General features: G+C 39.9%; 2 protein-coding genes across 4 annotated transcripts; both read right to left on the bottom strand.

Moving 5' to 3' along the window:
* Positions 1–16: 16 nt before the first annotated feature.
* Positions 17–3343, bottom strand: prdx5 (peroxiredoxin 5). Its single transcript, XM_034112888.1, has 6 exons — positions 3025–3343; positions 1881–2015; positions 1655–1786; positions 1137–1175; positions 993–1057; positions 17–381 (listed from the first exon to the last, which is right to left on the bottom strand). Exons 1-6 carry the CDS (start codon positions 3118–3120, stop codon positions 276–278), a joined length of 573 nt encoding a protein of 190 aa, XP_033968779.1. The 5' UTR covers positions 3121–3343; the 3' UTR covers positions 17–275.
* An 801-nt stretch (positions 3344–4144) lies between these two features.
* On the bottom strand, positions 4145–19221 carry esrra (estrogen-related receptor alpha). Of its 3 annotated transcripts, none has more exons than XM_034113535.1 (8): positions 18959–19221; positions 17267–17369; positions 12291–12686; positions 11591–11707; positions 11385–11498; positions 10342–10509; positions 9276–9545; positions 4145–7301 (listed from the first exon to the last, which is right to left on the bottom strand). In XM_034113535.1, the coding sequence occupies exons 3-8, from the start codon at positions 12679–12681 to the stop codon at positions 7048–7050; spliced, it is 1314 nt and encodes a 437-aa protein (XP_033969426.1). In that variant the 5' UTR covers positions 12682–12686; positions 17267–17369; positions 18959–19221; the 3' UTR covers positions 4145–7047. The 3 variants fall into 3 exon arrangements, with proteins under 3 accessions (XP_033969426.1, XP_033969434.1, XP_033969432.1); XM_034113543.1 differs by having other exon boundaries at positions 12303–12686; XM_034113541.1 differs by lacking the exons at positions 17267–17369; positions 18959–19221 and adding an exon at positions 16293–16423.
* Between the last annotated feature and the right edge of the window lie 1942 nt (positions 19222–21163).

The raw sequence follows: 21163 nt of genomic DNA, 5'->3' as shown, positions 1-21163 counted from the left end.
TACAGAAAACAGTGAATATTGCTTTACGGTTGACTTTTATTTTCTTACAGGTTATCAGGAGACAGAGGATAACACTAGTTCCTTTGGATTGATTAATAATTTCATAGTTGTGCGCGTTAAATGCCTTCCAGCTCTTCACATTAGCATCCAAGTTACTTTTGCATCCAATTTTGGGGGAAAGGAAGAGGCGTGAGCAGGGTAGAACTTGGTTTGGTTAGTGCAACTTTAACAGTAACTGAGTGTTTGCAGTTTGGTTTAATACTCTCTAAATATGCCTACAGTTCAGACAGAACATTAGAAGCCAAGCTGCAGGTCAGCCCAGTGCCGTCAGGCTCCACATTGATCTTCTTCACAACTCCATCTTCCACCACCATAGCATATCTGAAACACAGGATCAAATACACACTTCATCTCTGCACCATGAGAGAGTCCAGTTGGATATGTTAAATGATATTGCAAAACAAAAAAGGGTTTTATATTTATTTAACAGGAACAGTGCACATTATTGGACATTTTTGCAAATGTACCAGAGTTACAAGAGGCTATTTTCATATGCAGTCCCTGAACAGATGTTGTGATCATAAGGTTCATTGTATGTTGCTATGCTCAAAATCACACCCTTGTTCACTCCCTATATAATCATTTGACAGTTAACTCTATAGAGAGCAGTATATTGAGATTTAAAGAGCACACTTATGTATAATTGTAATATACTATACTTATGTATATAATAATATAATATAACTGCTTTTTATCACCTATAAAATGCAATTCTTTGCATAGTGGGATTATTACCAAATCGTGTAAATAACACAAACATTACTTTGTTTGTTACATTTTCAGAAATGTTTGTAGTAAAAAAAGATGTAAGTATAGGGAGTGATTTACAACACAGCCTGAGTTTACATTGTAATTGATCAAACAAAAATAGATTCAAAACAAATGCAGTCAATCTGTCATTGCAAATCTGATATGAGCAAAATGATCATTACCTCTTGGATCGCTTGTTCCCAAGTGCCTGAACAATCTGATCACTGTCAAGCAGCAGATCAACCGCCTACGGGGCAGAAAGAAAAAGAGAGATGAGTAAGGGTCACATTTAATAGAACAGAATAATACCAGAAATATAATCTTACCTTTGTAAAAGCTCCGGTAGGATCAGCCAGCATTCGAATCTGCAGAGAGGAGTATCAGTGAGCTCAGCATTCTTAATATCAAACGGTACATCTAATGAATTATGAAATCTGCTGTGCCATCAACCTTTCTTTTCTTAAGGAAGGCTACTAGGAAAAAAGGCTGTTCAGAATGTGGAAAAAGTGAGCTAACGTAGTTCAATATCACAAAATATGTAACCCATAACTTTGCTTTAACTAACTTCAAAATCCCAGAGTTAAATAATGCCTTTTTTTTGCAATGTTGACCTGGCAAAGAACATAAAACATATATAAAATATATATTGTGAAGCCATAGGACTAGGAGCAGTGGGCAGCTATTGTACAGCACCCAGGGAGCAATGGGAGTTGGGGGGTCGGGGGTTGTCCACGGCAGGGCCCAGGAGGTGAACTGGGACCTCTCCAAGTAGCAGTCCACACTCCTTATTTAGGTCTTGAGGTCATACAAAAAAAGCTGATTGCAAAAACATTGTCCTCCATACCTTGCCATCTGCTCCGTGCTCCTTTCCCCAGGCAGCCATGACGAATGCGTCATTGACAGAGATGCAAGCGACCTCCTGCATACCTTTACTCTTCAGGTCCGCAGCCTGCTCCACAAAACCTGGAAGGTGAGTCTGAAAGCATAAAACAAAGACAACGTCAGCTGCCTGATGCGAAAGGGAATTGTGCACAACAAACAGTTAACAGGGATGAAAGTGTGGACTCCACCTTGGAACAACCAGGGGTAAAAGCTCCAGGTACAGCAAAGAGGACTCCTTTCTTCCCCTTGAAGAGCTGATCCATAGAAACCTTATTCCCTGGCTCCCCCTCCTGGACCTCCACTGCAGGGAGAGATTCACCAACCTGATGGGGATTGAGAAGAAAAACATGAAAGAAGGTAGACCCACATTCTCAAATGACCATCAACACTATTACCTACCAGCTAATGACCAGCAAATTGTCATGTAGTGACTGTAGTGACGCAAAGACACTTAAATGAAGCATAGCATAGCTATTTTTAATGCTTTGGACTTCTTGAATGCTGATAACTCTGTAATGTAAATCATTAAACAGTACTATAAAGCAATAAAGCTACTAATTAAGATTAGAGGGGGATTTAGAACATGATGAATAGCAATATAGACATTTAGGTTGTAATTGACGCAAATATTGGCTTTTGCCGCTAGAGGGCGACACATGACCACATAAAGACGCATGTGTCGCATTAAAATGGCCGAATGGCGAATGCCTTAACTATTGAAGACATTAACAGTGACGGATTAATCATTTACACATAAAACTCATTTCCAACAAGATATTAAACTTCAGTTATGGCCTTAAACATATTTTAATAAAACAATATATATACAGTATGAGCAGCTGTGAAGTTCAGGCACACTCGGATAATCCAGTTGTAAGGGAACTTTTAATTTGGAATATTTTAACACATACTTTTGTGGAGGAAAAACGGGGCAACGCAAGTTTAATTTTAACTTCACTGGTCTTAAAAAAGTGATATCAGTTTCCGCTCGTCTCTGTATAAAAGGCATGGGCCAGCCCGACAGCTAGTGTTACGTTAATAATTGACAGTTTGCATTATGCTTCATTCAAATAACCAGCAGGTGTCGAGAAAGCAACTGGCGAAGTACCGAGAGGATGGGGACAGTCGTGAAAGTCAAACAAATTGCCTAAATCCTAGCTAGTGACTGTCATGGCGACGGACTTCCGGAGGGACCGTTAGCACAGCGAGCTACACAGAGAAGGACGAAGCATTGTCGTGTAGTTTAGTTCATTCTACAGTACATGTCAACGACACCCTCACGTCCTTGCACTAGCCATGAAGCACACACAGCTAACCCCATGCAGGACTTACCTGAATCGGCATTTTGACAACCGGAGAAGTGTGTAACAGCTTGACGCACTGGAGGACACGGGTGCTCTTGGTGATAGTGCGCGTGATGGAAAGCATTACGGCTCGCTATTTAACCAGCTAGCCTTTAGTAGTTTCCTGTATGGTGTTCCTGTGCTGCGTTCCTTCTGTCCGACAGACACACCTCAAGCTACCTGTCACTCAACCTTACCACACCGTTAACCTACAGCAGTGTCCCACATTGACTTTGGCTGTTGGGATTTAACCTAGCTTCCAGATTTGGGCCTGTTAAACCTGTATTTACATGGGCCATCTGCTAGCTAAAGCCATGTATAATGTAAATGACTAATACATGTGCAGTAGTGTTGAAGAAGTACTAGAAACACAAGTTTAAATAGAAAATGCCATGGTGTAAATATCAAGGTCTAAGTAAAAGTCTAGAGTCCAGTAGTATTGTCAGGAAAATGCACTGAAAGTATCCATGCAGAAACTATCAAAGACAAATAATGCTATATTATTCCGTTTTTATCACTAACACACATTAAAAAGCGATTTCATGTTGTCCAATGTGGAGCCAGTTTTAAATACTACAACTATAGATGAATAAGCAGTGTAGTAGGCCTACTGAATCATATTTGAGCGTTTATGTTTAGAAAATAATCAAGTGTCACATAAAATGTAGTGGAATAAAACTTACACTATTTCCTATTGAATATTAGTGGAGTACAAGTATATAAAGTATTATAAAAGCAAATATTTGAGTGAAGTACAAGTATTTCAAAGGTATTCTTATGTGTGGTAAATTAGTTAATTGCACCACATGTCAGTTTAAATAAACAAATAATCTATCTATCCAGTGATTTAAATGACATTTTATATATATATTTTCTTCTTTTCAAAGTCCTATTTATTTACCTTAGCTTGAACACAGCACACAAGTCAGCAGTCCTACACAGACACACTTGACAGGATAATGTAGGTTAAAACTTCAAATGCCTTGCAAGAAGTTGCTTTAAAATGAATACACAAACACATGGAAAAAATTGTTTATAATGGCAGCATGCTGGAGCTTTATGTGAAGTATGCTCCTCAACATCAATTAAGATTGTCCAAATGTGATATGTGCACTGCATGGTCAAAAATGTTTTAATTATGAAGTTGACAGTTTTAACAGTCATCACACTATCCCCCATCCAATACACACACAAACACCCATACATAAATACACACAGGGAGAGATGAGACCGATGATGTGTGGTGGTGGTGTGTCCATTTATTACACAACACAAAGCACCTACAATAATCCACTCCCCGTTGCGTCAGACAGTGGAAGATCTCACTTTTTTCACAGTGATTTGTATGTGGACATGTTTAGACAAGGACATCAAACTGGTTTATCTAAATGAAAGGAAAAAAAAACTACACACAGATATTCACAGCCAATATCACACACAAAAATAAAGCAGTGTCAACAAACGACAGTAAATTGAGTAAAAAATAGAATTTAATCATTTAAATAGTCTTTCAAAATACAAACATTGATTTGAACTTCTAAATAATATAACGTTTAGTATCTATGCTTCATTATAACTGGCAATGTTAAATGTACACTGTGGCTATACAAGGAAATGTGTGAGGTTTGGTAATTTATTGTATTGCTCATTTATATTTATGCGCACATATTTATTAAAACTACAAAGGACTTTAACATTTTAACAGTGACACTGCATATGACCCTGCCTTCACTCTAACCCTCCGTACCCAAGAAATATTCGTATGCCAATAAATAATCTATTATTATATGTATGATTGAGTTTTTATCAGCTCTAATTTGACCCAGGCTTTTATTTTACATTGTTTGCTAGATGTGTGTTAAAAGTAGAACTATTTACTGCCATTTATGAACTCCAGTGTTTTTGAGCTGCATCATTATTCTTGTGAAACCGTACCAGCATCTAGTACCATGGGGCATCTTATAAAGCAAGATTAATGAGCCATTTACAACTTAAAGTTATAAAAACAAAGTAATAACCAATAGCAGGTGTTGTTTGCAACTCAAAGACATTCAATAAACCCAATGTTCAAATTTAAGATGACAAATCCAAAGATCAATAGTTGCGTTTGTCTCCACAGTTATTTGGCCATCTGGCTTTACACTGCCTCCTGAGGTAGCCCTCTGTAGCCCGCCGCTAAATCTATAGAGCCATGTAAATTGATCCCTCAAATGACAATCAGCTTCAGAAAATGCACAACTGCTTACGTTAAACAAAAACAATTTATATCATTCTGAATAGAATGCGTCATTTCAATACCAAACCCACAACAGTGTCACAATGTAAATAAAATACCCTTAAATCCTAGAAAGGAAAATGTATGAAAAAAGCAAGTTTCAAGTCTTTACAAATGTTAGAACACTGTAAGCTGCACAAATATTTTTGTAATGGGGGGAGGGTTCGTATCACATTTGCTGGCTTTATTATCTTCCACTATAAATTGCATGTTTGTTTCTTTAAATGGAACTGTACATGGCTGAAAGATTAACGGCCCATATGGCCACTAAATATCATATCTGATCTTGACATCAGATACTGTAGCTTTGCATTGCATGTGAAGCTTACTATAGTGATCACTTCTATTGTAGGTATACAAACTTGCTGATCAATGAGTAGGACTTTCAGGATGTTGCCCGACAACACCCAAAAGGAAGATGTTGCATATGTTGCGTTTCTTGTTGTCCTGAGCCCGTTGTGGGCACTTGCAAGTTAAAGTTCGAACTGTCCGTACACGAAGGAGCGATCTCTCATTGAAACAATGGAGATCTTTTATGCAACGTTCTTCACGACTGCAGAAAATGCAGCAACCTCTCATCATAAACCAGGGTTAGTGTTAGAAGGTATAGCCCATAAATCTAATAGGTCAGACCATTATTTCTGAAGAACACTGACGTCAGAAATGGTGGTTAGATCTAACGGAGGATTGTATATAAAAAAAAGCAGATGAGGCATATGCATTTCAGTTCTTAGCACTGTTGTTGCCACACTTTAATGTCAAAGAGTAGTATCCTTCCCTGATCTCAGCTCATTGGTTTAGACTGCACACTAACGCACACGCTTGCTTGTATCGAAGCCAGTTTTTTTTGTGTACCGATAGGATTTACAAACAACACCGAATATATAACCTTCCACGTAAATCTTTCTGTGAGCGCACAACCTTCATATGCACTTCTCGTCCACTTCAAAACAATTGCACAACCTTTTATAAAGAAAGCTGCACCTATTCTGTACATCAGTGGTTCCCAAATCCAGCTTTTAACCCCCAACGTGCTTTTTGTTTCTTTAAAAAAAATTAGCACTTGGGGTCTGGAAAGTGGAGGACTACTGGTATACTCACACAACTACCCTTTTATCCACATTTTAAATGTGACAAAACAACAATCGAGTCATTATATTGCTTTAAACATATTGCAAGTAATTCCTATGAATTTGCCTACAACGGCACACTAAACTATATTAAATACAAGCACTCCATGTGCATGTCAATCTGCCCCTTTACTGGACCCTCAAAGTCTTTCGCCGGATATGTTGTTATGGCTTTCGTTGCATGTGACACGTTGCTTTATTTTTAAAGAGTTCAAAAGCAACATGTTTGCAGTCTGTTCTCGGGTACCTTTCTGTTGTTCCTCAGTGGTTATGCAAATGCAGATCGATGCTGTGATGGAACATAGCATGAAAATAGTTTTTCGTATTGAGGCATTCACATTAAATGTTTTCTCACTTTGATGTCGGAGCCTTTTAACAAAGTGTGGCAGTTACATCTCATTCTTTATTCCCATTTAGGGACATGAGCTTTTTTATTTTCTCATTTGTTTCCTTTCTTCATGTAGTCTATGGGAAAAGGGAAAGAAAGGACCATTTCCCTCATTATAAATTCTCTAATAAAATCTTCCTCACAAACCACTCGTCCACTGTTCAGGGCTAGATCTCTGTTGGGTCTTTCTCTGCATCCTATTCACTGCTGCTTGCCACTCTAGGGAGAGTCCATCATGGCTTCCAGCATCTCCAGGAATAGTTTGTGCATGGGTACACCACCACGGGTCTTGATGCTGTAGAAAGTGGTAAGGGCGCGACCGGCAGTCTGTCGGAGGAGGGGCAATGTTAAAAGGAGGCGTCCGGCCCGCTGGGCATCGTCCGGGCGCCGCTGACACTCCATCTCCAGCAGGGCCTGGTGGAGGAGGTCCCGCAGCTTCTGCACAGCCTCCATGTCCTCGATGTAAACAGAGTCTGACAGAACAGCAGGGAGTACATGGTAAGGCAATGTGTCGGGGGTTTACATTTTCTCAAAAAGAGCTTGTTTTGCCCAGTTACTTGCAACAAATACAAACGTAAGGCAACCTTTATTTACAGATCAAACAGTGGAGCTGGTAGCAGCCCATGCTACATGATCTGCTGTTGACAGTAACCTTTAGTGAATCTCTATGACTACATACAGGTCCAGGCTTGTGACCTTTCAACAGCTAATGCACTCGAATCAACACTGGATGTTTTTACAATAACATGTCTGCCTGCCTAGAAGACCATTAGCAATAATGTTATTGTATTTTGCCGTCATCATTAGGGGAGGACATAATAACAGATACTTGTCGCCATACATTATTGCGATTTCAAAACATCTTCCATATGTAAAAGTAGTGTGAGAAGTTATATTCTTATAAATGCAAAACTGCAAATTAAACTTGTTAGTCAACATTCTCTTGTTTTTCCATATCATTTTAGATTAGATTTTTTCTTCCTGTCACGGCAATTGACTTGTAATCTTTAAAAAAGAAAGATATTGTGTAAGATGAAAGTTAACACTGAAGTTAGTGAGTGGGGGTCTGTGTGCATTCTGCCAGGTCTACCTGTTGTGCATACCCCCTGCAGAGCATAGGTGTGGGATTTCCTGCTTACAAAGAGGACACCCAGCACAGGGAGCGTTAATGTAACCCACTGTTACTCACTGGGAGGGAAGCCATGTGTTCACACATTAAAGATCTGTAACAGTAGAGAAATACTATGCTGGTGCGGTCTATGCCCCCACTCATTTATCTGATGTTAAGTTTGAACTTGTATCAGCAATATAATTTATATAATAAACGTTCAATACTTGCCCTTTGTGTATGGATGTAATATTGCCATACTTTGCAATACAATCGCCTAAAAACTGAAACTAAAAAAAGCACAAGGTATTCCTAACAATACAAGATCTTTCTCCTGTTGTCATGTCAACTCCTTCCACTGATTGTGTTGCCACCAGCTACTCACAAATGGAAGGATATACACATTCTTCATTGTCACACCATGCCTAAGATAGGAAAGTATACACGTACAGTAGTTCCTAGTTTAGCTTGTACATCTAGCTAAAACTATTGCTATGTATTACATTTTTGTTTAAACTGTGTCAGAGAGGTGTAATTTAACTTTTTGGGTCAGTTTGGTGTCTGTGTTTTGTGGTGATGTTAAACTGCATCATGTTATGTTAAGATTATATCAAAGAGGGTATACTAAATATTTAAAAACTCCTCTTGGTAAACCACAACCCAAATCAAGTAATGACCAGTCTGATCAGGCCTATAATATCTCCTCAATTTCAACTACGATAAATCCTAGAGACAATGCCTTCTCTACTTAAATCTCCCCGTGGATGATTCAATCTTTGTAATCGAGGCCAAATCATTTAGATTATTCAATACGAACTGTTCTCATAATAAAACTGCAGCACCGCAAACTGCAGGCTTCAGAATGATCGTGAAGTTAAATGAATATCACTCTAAAACAGTTTCAACAAAAACCTTCATGATGGTAAATGTAATTGCTTAGCTGCTGTAATAGACTGCATTTGTTTAAACCAGAAAATGACCTATGTTCCTAACAAACAGCAAAGTGAGTGTCGTTTTTTCAAATCAATATTGCACTTAGTTGTGTGGAGGAAAATTGTTAGCAGAGACGGTGAGCACTACCCCTTAATAAGGCTAATATTATATTAAGCGAGAGACAGAACGGATACATTAACAAGGCTCTGATATGATAAATAATACCACTATAGAACACTTTTTGGCAGTATGAGTTTTATCTAATCATGGCAAGTGATATCAGGTATATCACTGCTCATAGTTTTATTTTATTAGTTTTATAATAGCTCTATTGGATGCAAACAAATGTCGCTTTGCCACAATACTAACTACAATCCATTTATCTGCATAACTGTTCAACTAGTACCTGAGTTAGTGAGTGCGATGGCTTTGAGCATGACAAATTCCTCCCGGTCCACGTTTAGTGACCTGAAGCGGCGAGCGAGTTGACTAATAGCTGCATTTAGCTCCGTCAGTCCAGCAACGCGGGACATCTCCTCGTCCAGGACAAAATCCTCGGCGAACACCACCTCGTCCTCACAGCCAAGCGAGCGGTACGCCACGCCGAGCACCAGCACCTCCAGCCACACCGACTGCAGCACGGACATCTGGTCTGCCAGGGACAGCGACAGGAAGCCTGCAGAGGAAGAGACGGACAGTTAGTTATAAACTTAAACTATAGGCTAACTGGCAACAGGTTCACATTTCTGCAAGCACTTTGTTTGGTTGAATGATAATGGGTTACATACTGTAGGCAGCTGAAGGTTAGGCCTGTCACAATAATTAGGTTATTGACGTATCGTATGATAAATGGACATGACCTCGATTGGGTTTCCTGACCTGGATATAGGCTGTGGTGTGTTTGTTTACATGAGATGTCACTAACATTTAGGCCGACATATAAAAAGCAGGGTATTCCCTACCATTATAAGACAGAGTAGGAGAGTCCAATTCATTTTGTGTTTTGGTTGGGTGGTTTATTTTGATTTTATTTAGAATAAAATAAATACTTTTTTTCACATTTCAAATTCCTATGTCTGAACATTATCAATATATTAGAGAAATAAAATGGTCTTAAAATGATAATACTATATTCCTGGGACGATAAACCGTCCAACAAAAGTAGGTATAGTGAGAGGCCTACTGGTGACTCAACTGTCAGCTGACATTTAGTTTTACCTATTCATTTTGTTGAACCTATCATTTAGGCTTCTCAGCCATCGGTATCAGGTTCACATCTGTCAATTACATTCCAGTTCTGTAAAAATAAATCCAGATGTACAAAAGTGTATTTGTTAGGTTTCCTAAGTCATTGTCTGGATGAAACATGACACAGCATGTTTTCTTTCTCCCGTTAAGATGTGATCTCTCTGCCACTGCTGCCATGCCACCCAGCCTCTCCTCCCCTGTGTTATCCTCTCGGCGTCTCCTACCAGGAATGTGTTTGGCCCAGCCGATGATGACGACCAGCTCCCGGTCCGCGAGGTCACACAGGGTGGTGAGCGTGCGCTGGGCTGTGTCGGGCTGCAGGGGGTCGGGCATGGCGAATAACTTCTCGGGCTCTGCCACTAGAAGGTGGGACACAATGATGCTGGAGGAACCTATGCCACAAAAATGAAACAAAACAATACATTCAAATGATGCACAGGTAAGACACAGGGAGACAAAAGGCACAGATAATATTCATACATACTCCTTCAACTTCCTATGTTTATGTAAAGATCTTTAGTTTTTCATTCTATTTACCTTTGAATCCAAATGGAGCAACCTAATTTAACCCGGGGATAAATACAGAATTTTGATTCTTATACTATCACACACTTCTTCTCACTTCTATGAGGACAACAGAGAGGTTACGCTTTTAACCCCTCAGGCATATTTATGTAAATCATCTCCAAGATAGTTCATCTAAATGTGTGCAAATCAGCTCAGATAAAAAGCAAAGATTTGCAATGATCCATTTTCTTGGCAGCAGAGGGCAGTGTTTAATAATTAAATAATATTTTTTAATGTTTTCTGCATGCTCCTGGCAGCAAGCTTAGATCTGTTTTTACTGTCTTTGTTTACTGCACACAATCAATTGACAAGACGCCTTTTGCTCAAAAAAAAAAAAAAAGACACTACAATTATTCCCTGGTGATTTCATGCCTTTGCCAACCAGTCTCAACAGTTTACATCCACGTCTGTCTACATCATCATCACTACATCATTATTTTTCCATAAGACATTTTGTGTGCTCAAAAGTGACCTTGACCTTTGAACACCAAACTGTAATCAGTTAAACTCGAGTCCAAGTGGACGTTAAATTAAAGATAATCCCTGTTGGCCTTCCTGATTTATCTAGTCCACAAGAATGCGACAGATGTGACGGACAGACAGAAAAACTGATAGACGGAAAAAATGATGCCTCACGCCAGGGCTGTCGCTGACACAGAGGCTTCAAAACAAAATCACAAGACAGGAAAATTAATCCCACCTTTTTCACTCTCCTTCGTCAGTGGTAGAGGGGCACTCTGGTATGTTGCATTCTCCACCTCTGGACGTCTTTTGTACTTCTGCCTTCCTCCTCTGACTCTGTCAAGACGAACTCCTGCATAGGGAAAGAATAGATTAAACATTTACCATATTTAAAAGATCCACACAAAGAGCCTTCAGCTATAATATCAAAGTCTGAACACTCACCCTCTTTCAGCATGCCTACTTTGAGGCACTTTGTGAAGCGGCATGCCTGACAAGCCTTTCTGCGCCTCTTTGTGATCTCGCACTCGTTCGACGCAGGACAGCTGTATTCAATGTTACCTTAACAGAAGATCAGAACAAGAAATAAGAAGTATGAATGAGAATTTTATTTAAATGAAAACGTACTCCTTGAATTTCTTGAATCTTACTGATATTTTAAACATACAAGGTGCTCAAGTTGGCAATCATGCCAAAAAAGCAATTGTCAAAATGTTTTGTTTAACAGACCATGCATTAGCCAGAGGGGGTACGACATTATACTTAGACATGTTAAAGATTAACATGTTTAGTATGTGATGTGGGTCCTTATTCTGCATTTTTATGAGGTACAGTGTTAATGTCTATTTTGCTGTGTACTCCTGTTGGTGTGTTAGTTTGCCAAGCAACACAAACAAGCACACACAGAGCCCACAGCAGGATGAAGTATGCTCTTTGGTTGTATTCCCGAATCAAAATTGGGCACCTTCCAGAGGGGTTGTGAGGATGTGTTTTTTGTGCTCACAAATGTAACATGCATCAAACAATGACAAATTGGGCTTATTTGAATGGTGTGTTTACAAGCAGCAACCAACAATGCAACATATTATACCTTAAGGAAAGCCTTGAATAGAATAATAGAAAACTGCCTACTCTAAAACCTCACCACGACACACACCTTGGATGGTTCTCTTGAAGAATGCCTTGCAGGCCTCACAGGACGCCACGCCGTAGTGGTAACCTGAGGCCACATCCCCGCATACTAAGCACAGCCTCTTGGGTAGCGTGCTCAGGGCGTACTTGCATCGCCCTGCTCCATTTCCAGTGGAGCCCTCCTCTGCCCCATCCCCCCCCTCGTCTTTGAAGTGGCAACGCAGGGCCGGCGTGTAGAGTGGCGGCGAGTAACGCTTAACGCCGTCTCCTCTGATTCCTCCGCCTCCACTTTGAGAGGAGTCCGAGGAGGCCCCGCCAGGGCTGTTGCGGCCCCCCCCGCCCCCCTCCGGACTGCTCGGTTCTGCCTTTATGTAGACGTCTGAGCGGCGCTCCCTGGAAGACATGATGCCTAGGGGGGGAAAAATGAAAAAAATACTAAGTGAATAAGGGAATACAACCGTTTACCTTTACATTTATTACATGTTGAATGGTAAAAATGGACCAATATCTGAATGTGCTAACACTTGGCAAAGATCAGATTATGATTGTGTAGAGCAGCAAAAAGTCAATGCAATCTAATATTTTCAAAATGTTGTTGAATCAATCTTATGGGAGTCAGCTATCTTTTAATCCAAGAAAATAATGTCAGTTTCATATTTGCAATCACTGCAATTCATTTGTTAATGTCTGATTTATTTTCCTTTTTGGCATCTTCAAACTAAAAGAGAGAGTAGGAGAGTGCTACGGGACCCCACCATTGCCTACGACGTGAACCTTTAGCCTTTTTAAACAGCCATTACTGATCATTACCGTTTGCACCAATGCATTTAGTTTATCCATATATAAGTACAGTATAAATTGAGAGTAGACAAAGTATGAGAGAGTAAAACACACAGAGCAGCAATGATAAGCTAATTGAACTGGGAATGCTGTAATGTGACAGTAATACCCGCAGTAACACAAAGATTCCTATGCATTCAGACCAACGTCTTTGCTCAGTTTAAGCCCAACTGACCTACTCCTATCTTCCCCAAATGACTTATGATTAACAAACATGTGCTTATGTCACATTAATATCATGGGCAGTTTTCTTAGCTGGAAGCATGGAAGCATGAAACATTTCGATGTTGCATTATCAGCATGCTAACAAGACAAAAGAGTTGCTTGTTCCCTCTCTAGTTCTTTAACACTTAGGTCCTGTGTTGACTGCTCTATTTTTTTACCTCAGTTAGGCTTCAAAAACATCTTAAATTCGAAGCATAACCGTTCTCGCTTAAAGGAAAACTGCACAGCCCTCGATTCATCCCCACAGCGTGAAGTCTTTGTCTGGGACTTTTGTGGACATTAAAATAGCCAAGGTGACTGGATGAAGGTCGCTCTGCTCATAAACAGTGACCGCTCTTCCCTATTCAGAGACATAACTTCAAGTAAGGCAGTATGAGTACTGCGGCATCCTGCTCGCCTGCCAACGGCTGTCTATAGTTCTCAATGTAATTACAGACATGCACAATAAATACTTGTGATTGCATGAGTGTGCTTTTTTTAAATAATTGTAAACATGTAGTATGTTTACAAATCCAAATAAAAGGCACATCAAAGGCTTATGATACCAGAATTATAAATACAAATATATACATTGCAGCCATACTTCCTTAAATGAGGAAACCGGTGGCCAAATTTCAGCACTGCAGTGGCGAGAAGAATCTTTTCCATCACATGTTTTCTCTAAATCTATTAGTAAATCCTTGCATTTCCAAATCTCAGACAGATTCAGCTGGGATTTGGAGGTCAAGATTGCCATACATGTCCAAATCTTGGTAAAGAAGGCTTAATGATTGAATTGAATCGATTGAAATGCTGCCCAAAAGTAGACTTTGGTTGAAGTAAGAAGAACATTATGACGATTAAATTAAATTATTTGATTTCATTAAGTGAAGCACAGTTATGACCTTCCTCAACAAAATGCAAAGCCAAAACAATGCGAGTGGTTAGTTTGCCAAGAGTAATTTGGTTCATGCTTTTAAGATTGCGACCTAATGTCAATCATACATTGTATCTTTTATAAATTAGATAATAAGGCTAAAAACGTGCTTTCTTTGACATGTAGTATATTAAATGGGCATCAGTGGTTTACCAAAGCCCAAGTATACATCCTCAAATGACTTTTTTTGTCTCTAACTGAGGAGTCACATAAAAACATATTAACCTTCAGGAGGCTATAATCCAAGAATGAAATGTAATCAAACAAATTAAAAAGTAGACATCTAACTGATTGATCAATTATTTTCGCAGCTTTCATGTAGATTAAATTGTTGTCGATTTGACTTTGACAGCAGCCCTTAAATGATCAGGGTAGAAGGATAATTGCAGTGTGTGCCAAGGGTCTCCGGCTCAACTGCTCATCCTCTTGTTCCACTGTGTGAAGACGATCCCTGCAGCCTAAATAGCCTCAATCCAGTTAAGACCTGAAAGTAACTTGTGATTTTCTCATGTGTAAACCCTGGCAGTACACCGCTATTCCCGAAACCAATTTATTTTTCACTCCTTTATCAGTTGTGGCCGATACACTAGTTGCAGTCCATATATTTACCAAGTGTTGCAATATTTAAAATGCATTGCGTATGGTCAATGCTCCAATCCCTAACCCTGCCCACAAAGACAACATTATCCAGTTGTATTCTATGTACCTAATGGTGTGGGTTAATACCACGGTAACTGTATAGACCAGATATAAGATCATTTACAAGCAAGCTCTTAACATATTAACTACTACCCTGACTCAAAAATATCAGCCAATAATCAGAGTTTATGGTAAATAATCAATAAGAGCTCAGCCGTCCTGACCTGTGGTATATATGCTTTTTGTCCGTGCCAAGCTAAAGGACAATGTTATTACTCGTATATAATGAACAGGCCTCTAGTGACAACTTAACATCCACATATGCTTCACATCAGAGCATTTGTTTGATATAACTCTAAGAACAAACACAATTCTATGTGTCTCATTGCATACTGCTAATAAGATGCTGTCTTCTAACGTATCCATCAAATACTTTGCCTGTATTCTTCAGTCAGAGCATGTACATGAAAATGAGATTCTGAGGTTGTCAAAGCTGTTAGAAAACAGGCATATAAACTGGGTTCAAGATTGTCTGAGAAAAAAGAAATGGGAGGAGGAATTGTATTTGCTATCAACTAAGTCTATCTTGTGCTTTACATTATACAAAATACAATATGTAATACAGGGAAGTGTAGCTGTAGAGAAATAATTTTAGCATTGTGGGTTTCAAGACACTGAGCCAGGAGAAGAAAGGTTATAATATCACTCAATGCAAACCAAGTGTGCCTTTATCATATTTATTACTGCAGCTGATAATCCAACCCTGTAGTTGCTGGATGGAGTTTGCCCCCTTTGACTTGTTTGGCAAGCAGCAAGGGGGTCACAGCGAACCTTGCCTGTTTAAAGTTTAGCTTGCTTGGGCTGAGTTTACAAGCTCAGTAAATGGCCAACAACACCAGGACTATCTGAGCCCAGATACTGTTATTTAGTTCTCCTAATTGACGACACGTACGCGTTTTAACAGCTTTGTCTGAACTAATGTATAAATCTCAATGTAACACAGTACAACCATACAATGTGCACCACTGGCCAGCTCCACATCTCCTTTAGCAAATGGGGAACATCGTTTTCAGTACAGAAAACGTTCAAAGGCGAGCCATAATAACGACATTATAACTATTTTAAAGCAGGTTCAACAGTAAGTACTCTCAACTGAGGTTAGCCTTAATGGTGTTGACTCTCCATATACACATGTGTGAACTGTAAACTGACGTACCAGCATGTTTTGAGTAGCGTTAGCATTAGCTTCACAAACAGCATTATGACAACTGCAGGTTAGCTACCCTGAGCTAACTAGGCTAACAGCAGCTAGCGTTAATCCTGACTGACCAGCTCTCTCGTGCTGGGGACGAGGTGTATTTTTATCACTCTAACCCGGACTAGGCTGCATCTTACCTGATAACGGAGGCTACTACAGAGCTTAAGTCTCTCCAAGGTGTGATATCATGGCACAGGTTCAATAGAAAATCGGTTTCCAGACTGCCAGCGCCTGCTAGCTTGTGTGTGTTGAGATGGGCCGGGCTACAATCGGCTTTCTCTAACAGCTGGTACATGATAATGGTGGGATATAGGACTGAAGCTAAAACACATTAGGTCAAGGAGCACTCTGGAAACAGTTTTACACTGTTACCCAACAGCAGTATTTTCCAGCTTTGACTGTCAAAGAAACTAAATGTTAGTAACAAATTAAATGGAATAATAGAAATAGAATAAAAGGGGATTTTGGATATGTCCAGTGCTAATTCTACATTTGACATATAACTAAACTGACTGGCAGGGTCATCATTTAATACCAGTGTATGAGTAATGAATCCAAAGTTTTCACTCACTCTAACTGTCAAAATACCTGTCAGATATCCTTCATAAATTTGTTTGTGAAAATACCCTTCATTTTTTTTACAAAAACAAAAATATAAATGTAAAAGTTATGGAATCACAACTGATAATTTGACTGCTCCTCTCTTGGATGTTCTCAAACTGATTTATAGGCTACTTCTCAAGAAGGGAGTGATACTTTCTCCCATTTATACATAACTTTTCCATCATGTATCATTTTTAGATTTGCAGAGCAATCACAGACCTCCTTTCAACATGCCCATGAGTTGATTGCAACAGAATGATAAGCACTCTGTTATAGCCCATTGTAATATTTTGGATTATGAAAAGAGAAGCCAAAACCTTCATAATAGTTTTCCTTTTTGGCTGAATTTCCCCCCTCCACATCCCTCTTTTGGCTGCATGTTTTTCCAAAAAGTTGTTACACTACCAGCTAAAAGTCCATCATAAAAATGACCTTTACAAATACCAGGCATAGCGCGTGTTGAAGCATATAACACAATATTTCATTAAATGTGACGTGAAAAAATTACCTGTTTGCTTAGTTGGAGTTTGAAGATTATGCACGTGTGACTCCCAGATGAAGAGCAATGAAGTGATGCTGCTTTGGGTTGAGGTCTACAGTTATCAGGACACCTGCAAAGTAAGCAAAGGTTTATTTTAGTGCCGTCACAGAATTTACAACCAAGTCACTTTTCAAGGTCCCTCCTGCATCTGTCATTTTAACGGTCAGTAAGTCAGTACAGTACATATTGTCCAGCCTCATCATAACGTCTGAGAACTAGTTGTATGCATCAGATTAATGGAATGATTACAGGGCTAATCTTCAGATGTACTCATATATATGGGAAATACTTTAGTTTAGGCAGGTCTTGTGTGATCGTAGTAATGACTTTCCCTTCTTAAAATACATATTCCACTGTATCTATCCAGATTTCTGCACGCTGCATGAGTACCCTCCCCCCTGTGCTGCGTGACACACTCCAAAGGTCACAGTTACAGGAATGCTTGAAGGACAGACAGAGTAAAGCCAACACCTTGTCTTTCACTCTCTCATGCAAAGTCATAAGCTGGAGTTCGGTGATAACAATCTGTAAATAATTAAAGAGACCAGTTTTAATTTAATAAAAAAACACTGCATGAAACCAGAGTTATGCTAAGTTTTTTTTCTTAGGACATCTTAAAGAATAAAGACCTAAATGCCAAATTACAACTAAGGGTATTTTAAAGCAAACTGAATCTTTAATATTTGAAAACAAACACAAATGTGCTGATCTGAACTGATCAGAACTTAAAACTGACCTTTGAAACAAGACAATACATTTGAATTAACGCTGTAGATCTGGATTATTAATTGGTAGGCTATAAACTATAATAATTCCTGGTATTGTTATCTCTGAATTAAATTTTGCAACACAAATATCAGTGAGTCCTTCCCTCGTTTTAAATGGTTGCAAAGCTTTCTTATCATATTGTTAAGGTGCATCCAGTCTCTGTCACTGATAGTGCATCCCACTGACTGGACATAAACTCAGTTAGAGGCTTTTGAATGCGGCGCGCTGTGGAGGCAGCGAGAACAGCACCCAGGGGTGACCTTGTCTACTGATCTCGGACCGGTGAAAGGTTAATTGCCATAGTGGATTATGCCTTAAGATCAGTGACCTCAATCCTGGTCCAGCAGGCTCGGTGTCTTTCATACTTCAGTGTGTTAAGACAGGAAGAATAATAACTAGGGGGCGTTGAATTACACCAATAAATAAAGTGTGTACAGTGGGAGAAGTGCGGAGTTGTATCAGCCCATGCAGGATTTACATGCATTGTGAGTGAGGACCTACAAAGACAATTCTAAGACTGCATCTTATTCAACTATAGCCCTGCATTCTTCATTTACTCGATATCAGATTTAAGACATTTTGTGGGTGGTTTACCGACGAGTACAGCTTTAGACATCCGTGTTATAGCATGTGTTTTCGTTGGAATTAGTCAGTGGATATTTTTTTAGGGGGGAGATTACACAATTCAGCATACTAAATGTTTATTCGCCGAATCGTGCCCCCTACCCCCAATAACGTGGCCAGGCGAACTTAGCTCTGCCAGGCGAACCGTGCGAGCACATCAGCCTCCCGTTAACACCGTGACATCTCCGCAGAGAGATTAATAACAACCTGAACACACGATATGCTCTATCTCTGCAGTGTAGGGTTAGTAAGGCTGGCCATACTTACTGGGAAATGTAAAAACATCGCAGGGTTGTTGCCTTTTTTTTTAATCAGGAGTCAGGCAAGTCTTTGCGGCAGGCAAGTCCACGGTCGGTTTAACCGGTGCAACGGCGCTGTCCAAGCCTCGCAGGGTGACTCACATCGCATCCCTACGTTACCGGATAATGAGGCGATAACAACAACCGGCGACACACTGTCTTATCCTACTGCTCGGGTCTGTACACTGGCGTTATAAATTCTCGTCTTCCCCTGCCAACGCTAAGGTTGTAGTTGGACCTCAGCATGAAGACTTCAAGGAGGAACACCGAACATCCGGTTATTAAAAATGTTTCAAAATAAAACTCGACTCACAAAACCTTTTTAAATTTAGCGAGCAAGCTAACCTCTTAAAGCAAATGCAACACCGAATATAAGGGACTCGTCATTTACTAAATATATGTGAACATTGCTCCACAGAATCCTATAACTGCTGGTTTATCTCAAATTAACACAAATCACGTTTTTATTTTGGCAAACTAAGAAACTCCCGGTTTCTTCCTAGCTCCTGCTCGCTAGCTTGAGGCAGCTCCGTGACGTCACCTATATCCCGTGTCTTTCCTCCTCCCTCTGTCCAATTTGCGTCCGCTGTGTCTCCGTTACGTCCCACCGTACGCACCTTCCAACAGCGTCATCAGCATTATAATAAGGGCCTGCAACTCGTAAAAAAAAATATATGTGACCCAGTCAACGTTATTCCTAATATACTCAGGTACAGCCTATTTATGAAGATCCGGCGGCCTGAAGAATGTGTCACATCAGCTGAATCCGTTGTGTCATAGCACTAATCCAAATCTGTTCCTGCAGCTCAATATAAATAAATATAAACATGAAATTCCCACAAGGGCTTGAATACAACGCATACATGTACAATGTATTGGCATTATTATTCATTTTATTAGCGTTTGTATTTCCTTACCTTCCATTCAATATCAGAATGGCTTTTGTAAAGACACTTTTATTTTGATTAAGGCAATGCCACAAGCTTTAGGGGAGAGAGAATGAAAAATAATGGTATACATGTCGCTTGCAGCACACCTCTATGGAAAATAGTCATGCTGTTGGTCTTGTGACACTGACCCGGCTCTCTCCAGCACTACACTATTTGGACAGGAGCCAAGAAACAGGAGATCAGGGGATCACTGCAATGGGATGAGGAAATAATCAAGGGATAGTAGTTTGAATTGAAAATATATAATATTTTTTATTTTCAAGACGGTTTGCCATATGCGTAATCAAATAACAACAATTAAATGCACGTTTATTTTCTAACTTGGTAGCCTGCTGCTTCTCGAAATAGGCAGCCCCCCCCCCCCCCCCTGCGATCTCTAACATGCCTGGTAACAGCTGGCTCGAGAGGAGGGAAGTTGTCACGGAAGAGTTGACAACCTTGGCCACTAATTAAAAGAAGTGGCATGAAAACAATGATTTGAAAAAAAGGGAAAGACAGTAGCAGCCCACGGTATACTTTGGATTGCCTAAGTGAGTATTTCCCCACAGAGCCCAGCATTATCCATCTAATTATAGACCAATAAACGTTAGTCTAGTCTGTTTAAACCAATAAGCCACACTTGCACTTCCCTCGCGGTGTGTGTGTCCATCAAATTTGCAGGACATCAGTGTGTGTGTGTGTGTTTTTTAATTTGGTCACATGCAGGCTGTGTGTGCAATAAGCTCGGGACAGTTTTTTATTACGTGGTGCGCGCACGAGAGGAAAAACTGACGGCAGTGTCATTGCGACCTTGAAGCAAGGTCATTGAGTCTCTGCTGCAGACACTGCAATTCTGCGGGGCTGCATCATACTGGTGCAGAGTCTGCATTATCATCCTGTTAGAGGCAAACCGGCCATATTCATTAGATTCACTCAATAGCTTGTCCAATTTGGTTTGTTGGAGATTTAGTGCATCATGACAGGACTTACTCAGGACTTACTCAGGACAGTGAGTGGGAAAGGCAGTGGATATGTATTCAAGCTGGGAACAGTAGAAACATACTGTGAAAGACAGCTGGGGTCCCCGGGGTGCTTCTTACAGGAGGTCCTGACCTTAGACAGGTGTCAGCTGATAGGCTTCATAAATACCAAGACGCCATTGTTTGTGATACACAAATAGCATCTGGCACTGCATCAGTGACTCATGGATAACATAAGTGCCTCCACCTTTACTACTAAAAAGA

Source organism: Trematomus bernacchii, unplaced genomic scaffold (genome assembly GCF_902827165.1).
Source record: "Trematomus bernacchii unplaced genomic scaffold, fTreBer1.1, whole genome shotgun sequence".
NCBI lineage: Eukaryota > Metazoa > Chordata > Actinopteri > Perciformes > Nototheniidae > Trematomus > Trematomus bernacchii.
Note: the sequence above shows the minus strand (reverse complement) of the source record. Positions and strands in the feature narration are given on the sequence as shown.

Coding starts and splice junctions, on each gene's coding strand:
- prdx5 (XM_034112888.1), bottom strand. CDS start 3,120: ATGCTTTCCATCACGCGCACTATCACCAAGAGCACCCGTGTCCTCCAG. Junction 1,176..1,654: donor AGCACGGAGCAGATGGCAAG/GTATGGAGGACA, acceptor TCCTCTCTGCAG/ATTCGAATGCTGGCTGATCC. Junction 382..992: donor GGGAACAAGCGATCCAAGAG/GTAATGATCATT, acceptor CCTGTGTTTCAG/ATATGCTATGGTGGTGGAAG.
- esrra (XM_034113535.1), bottom strand. CDS start 12,681: ATGTCTTCCAGGGAGCGCCGCTCAGACGTCTACATAAAGGCAGAACCG. Junction 11,499..11,590: donor AGTAGGCATGCTGAAAGAGG/GTGAGTGTTCAG, acceptor TTCCCTATGCAG/GAGTTCGTCTTGACAGAGTC. Junction 9,546..10,341: donor CTGGGCCAAACACATTCCTG/GTAGGAGACGCC, acceptor CTTCCTCTGCAG/GCTTCCTGTCGCTGTCCCTG.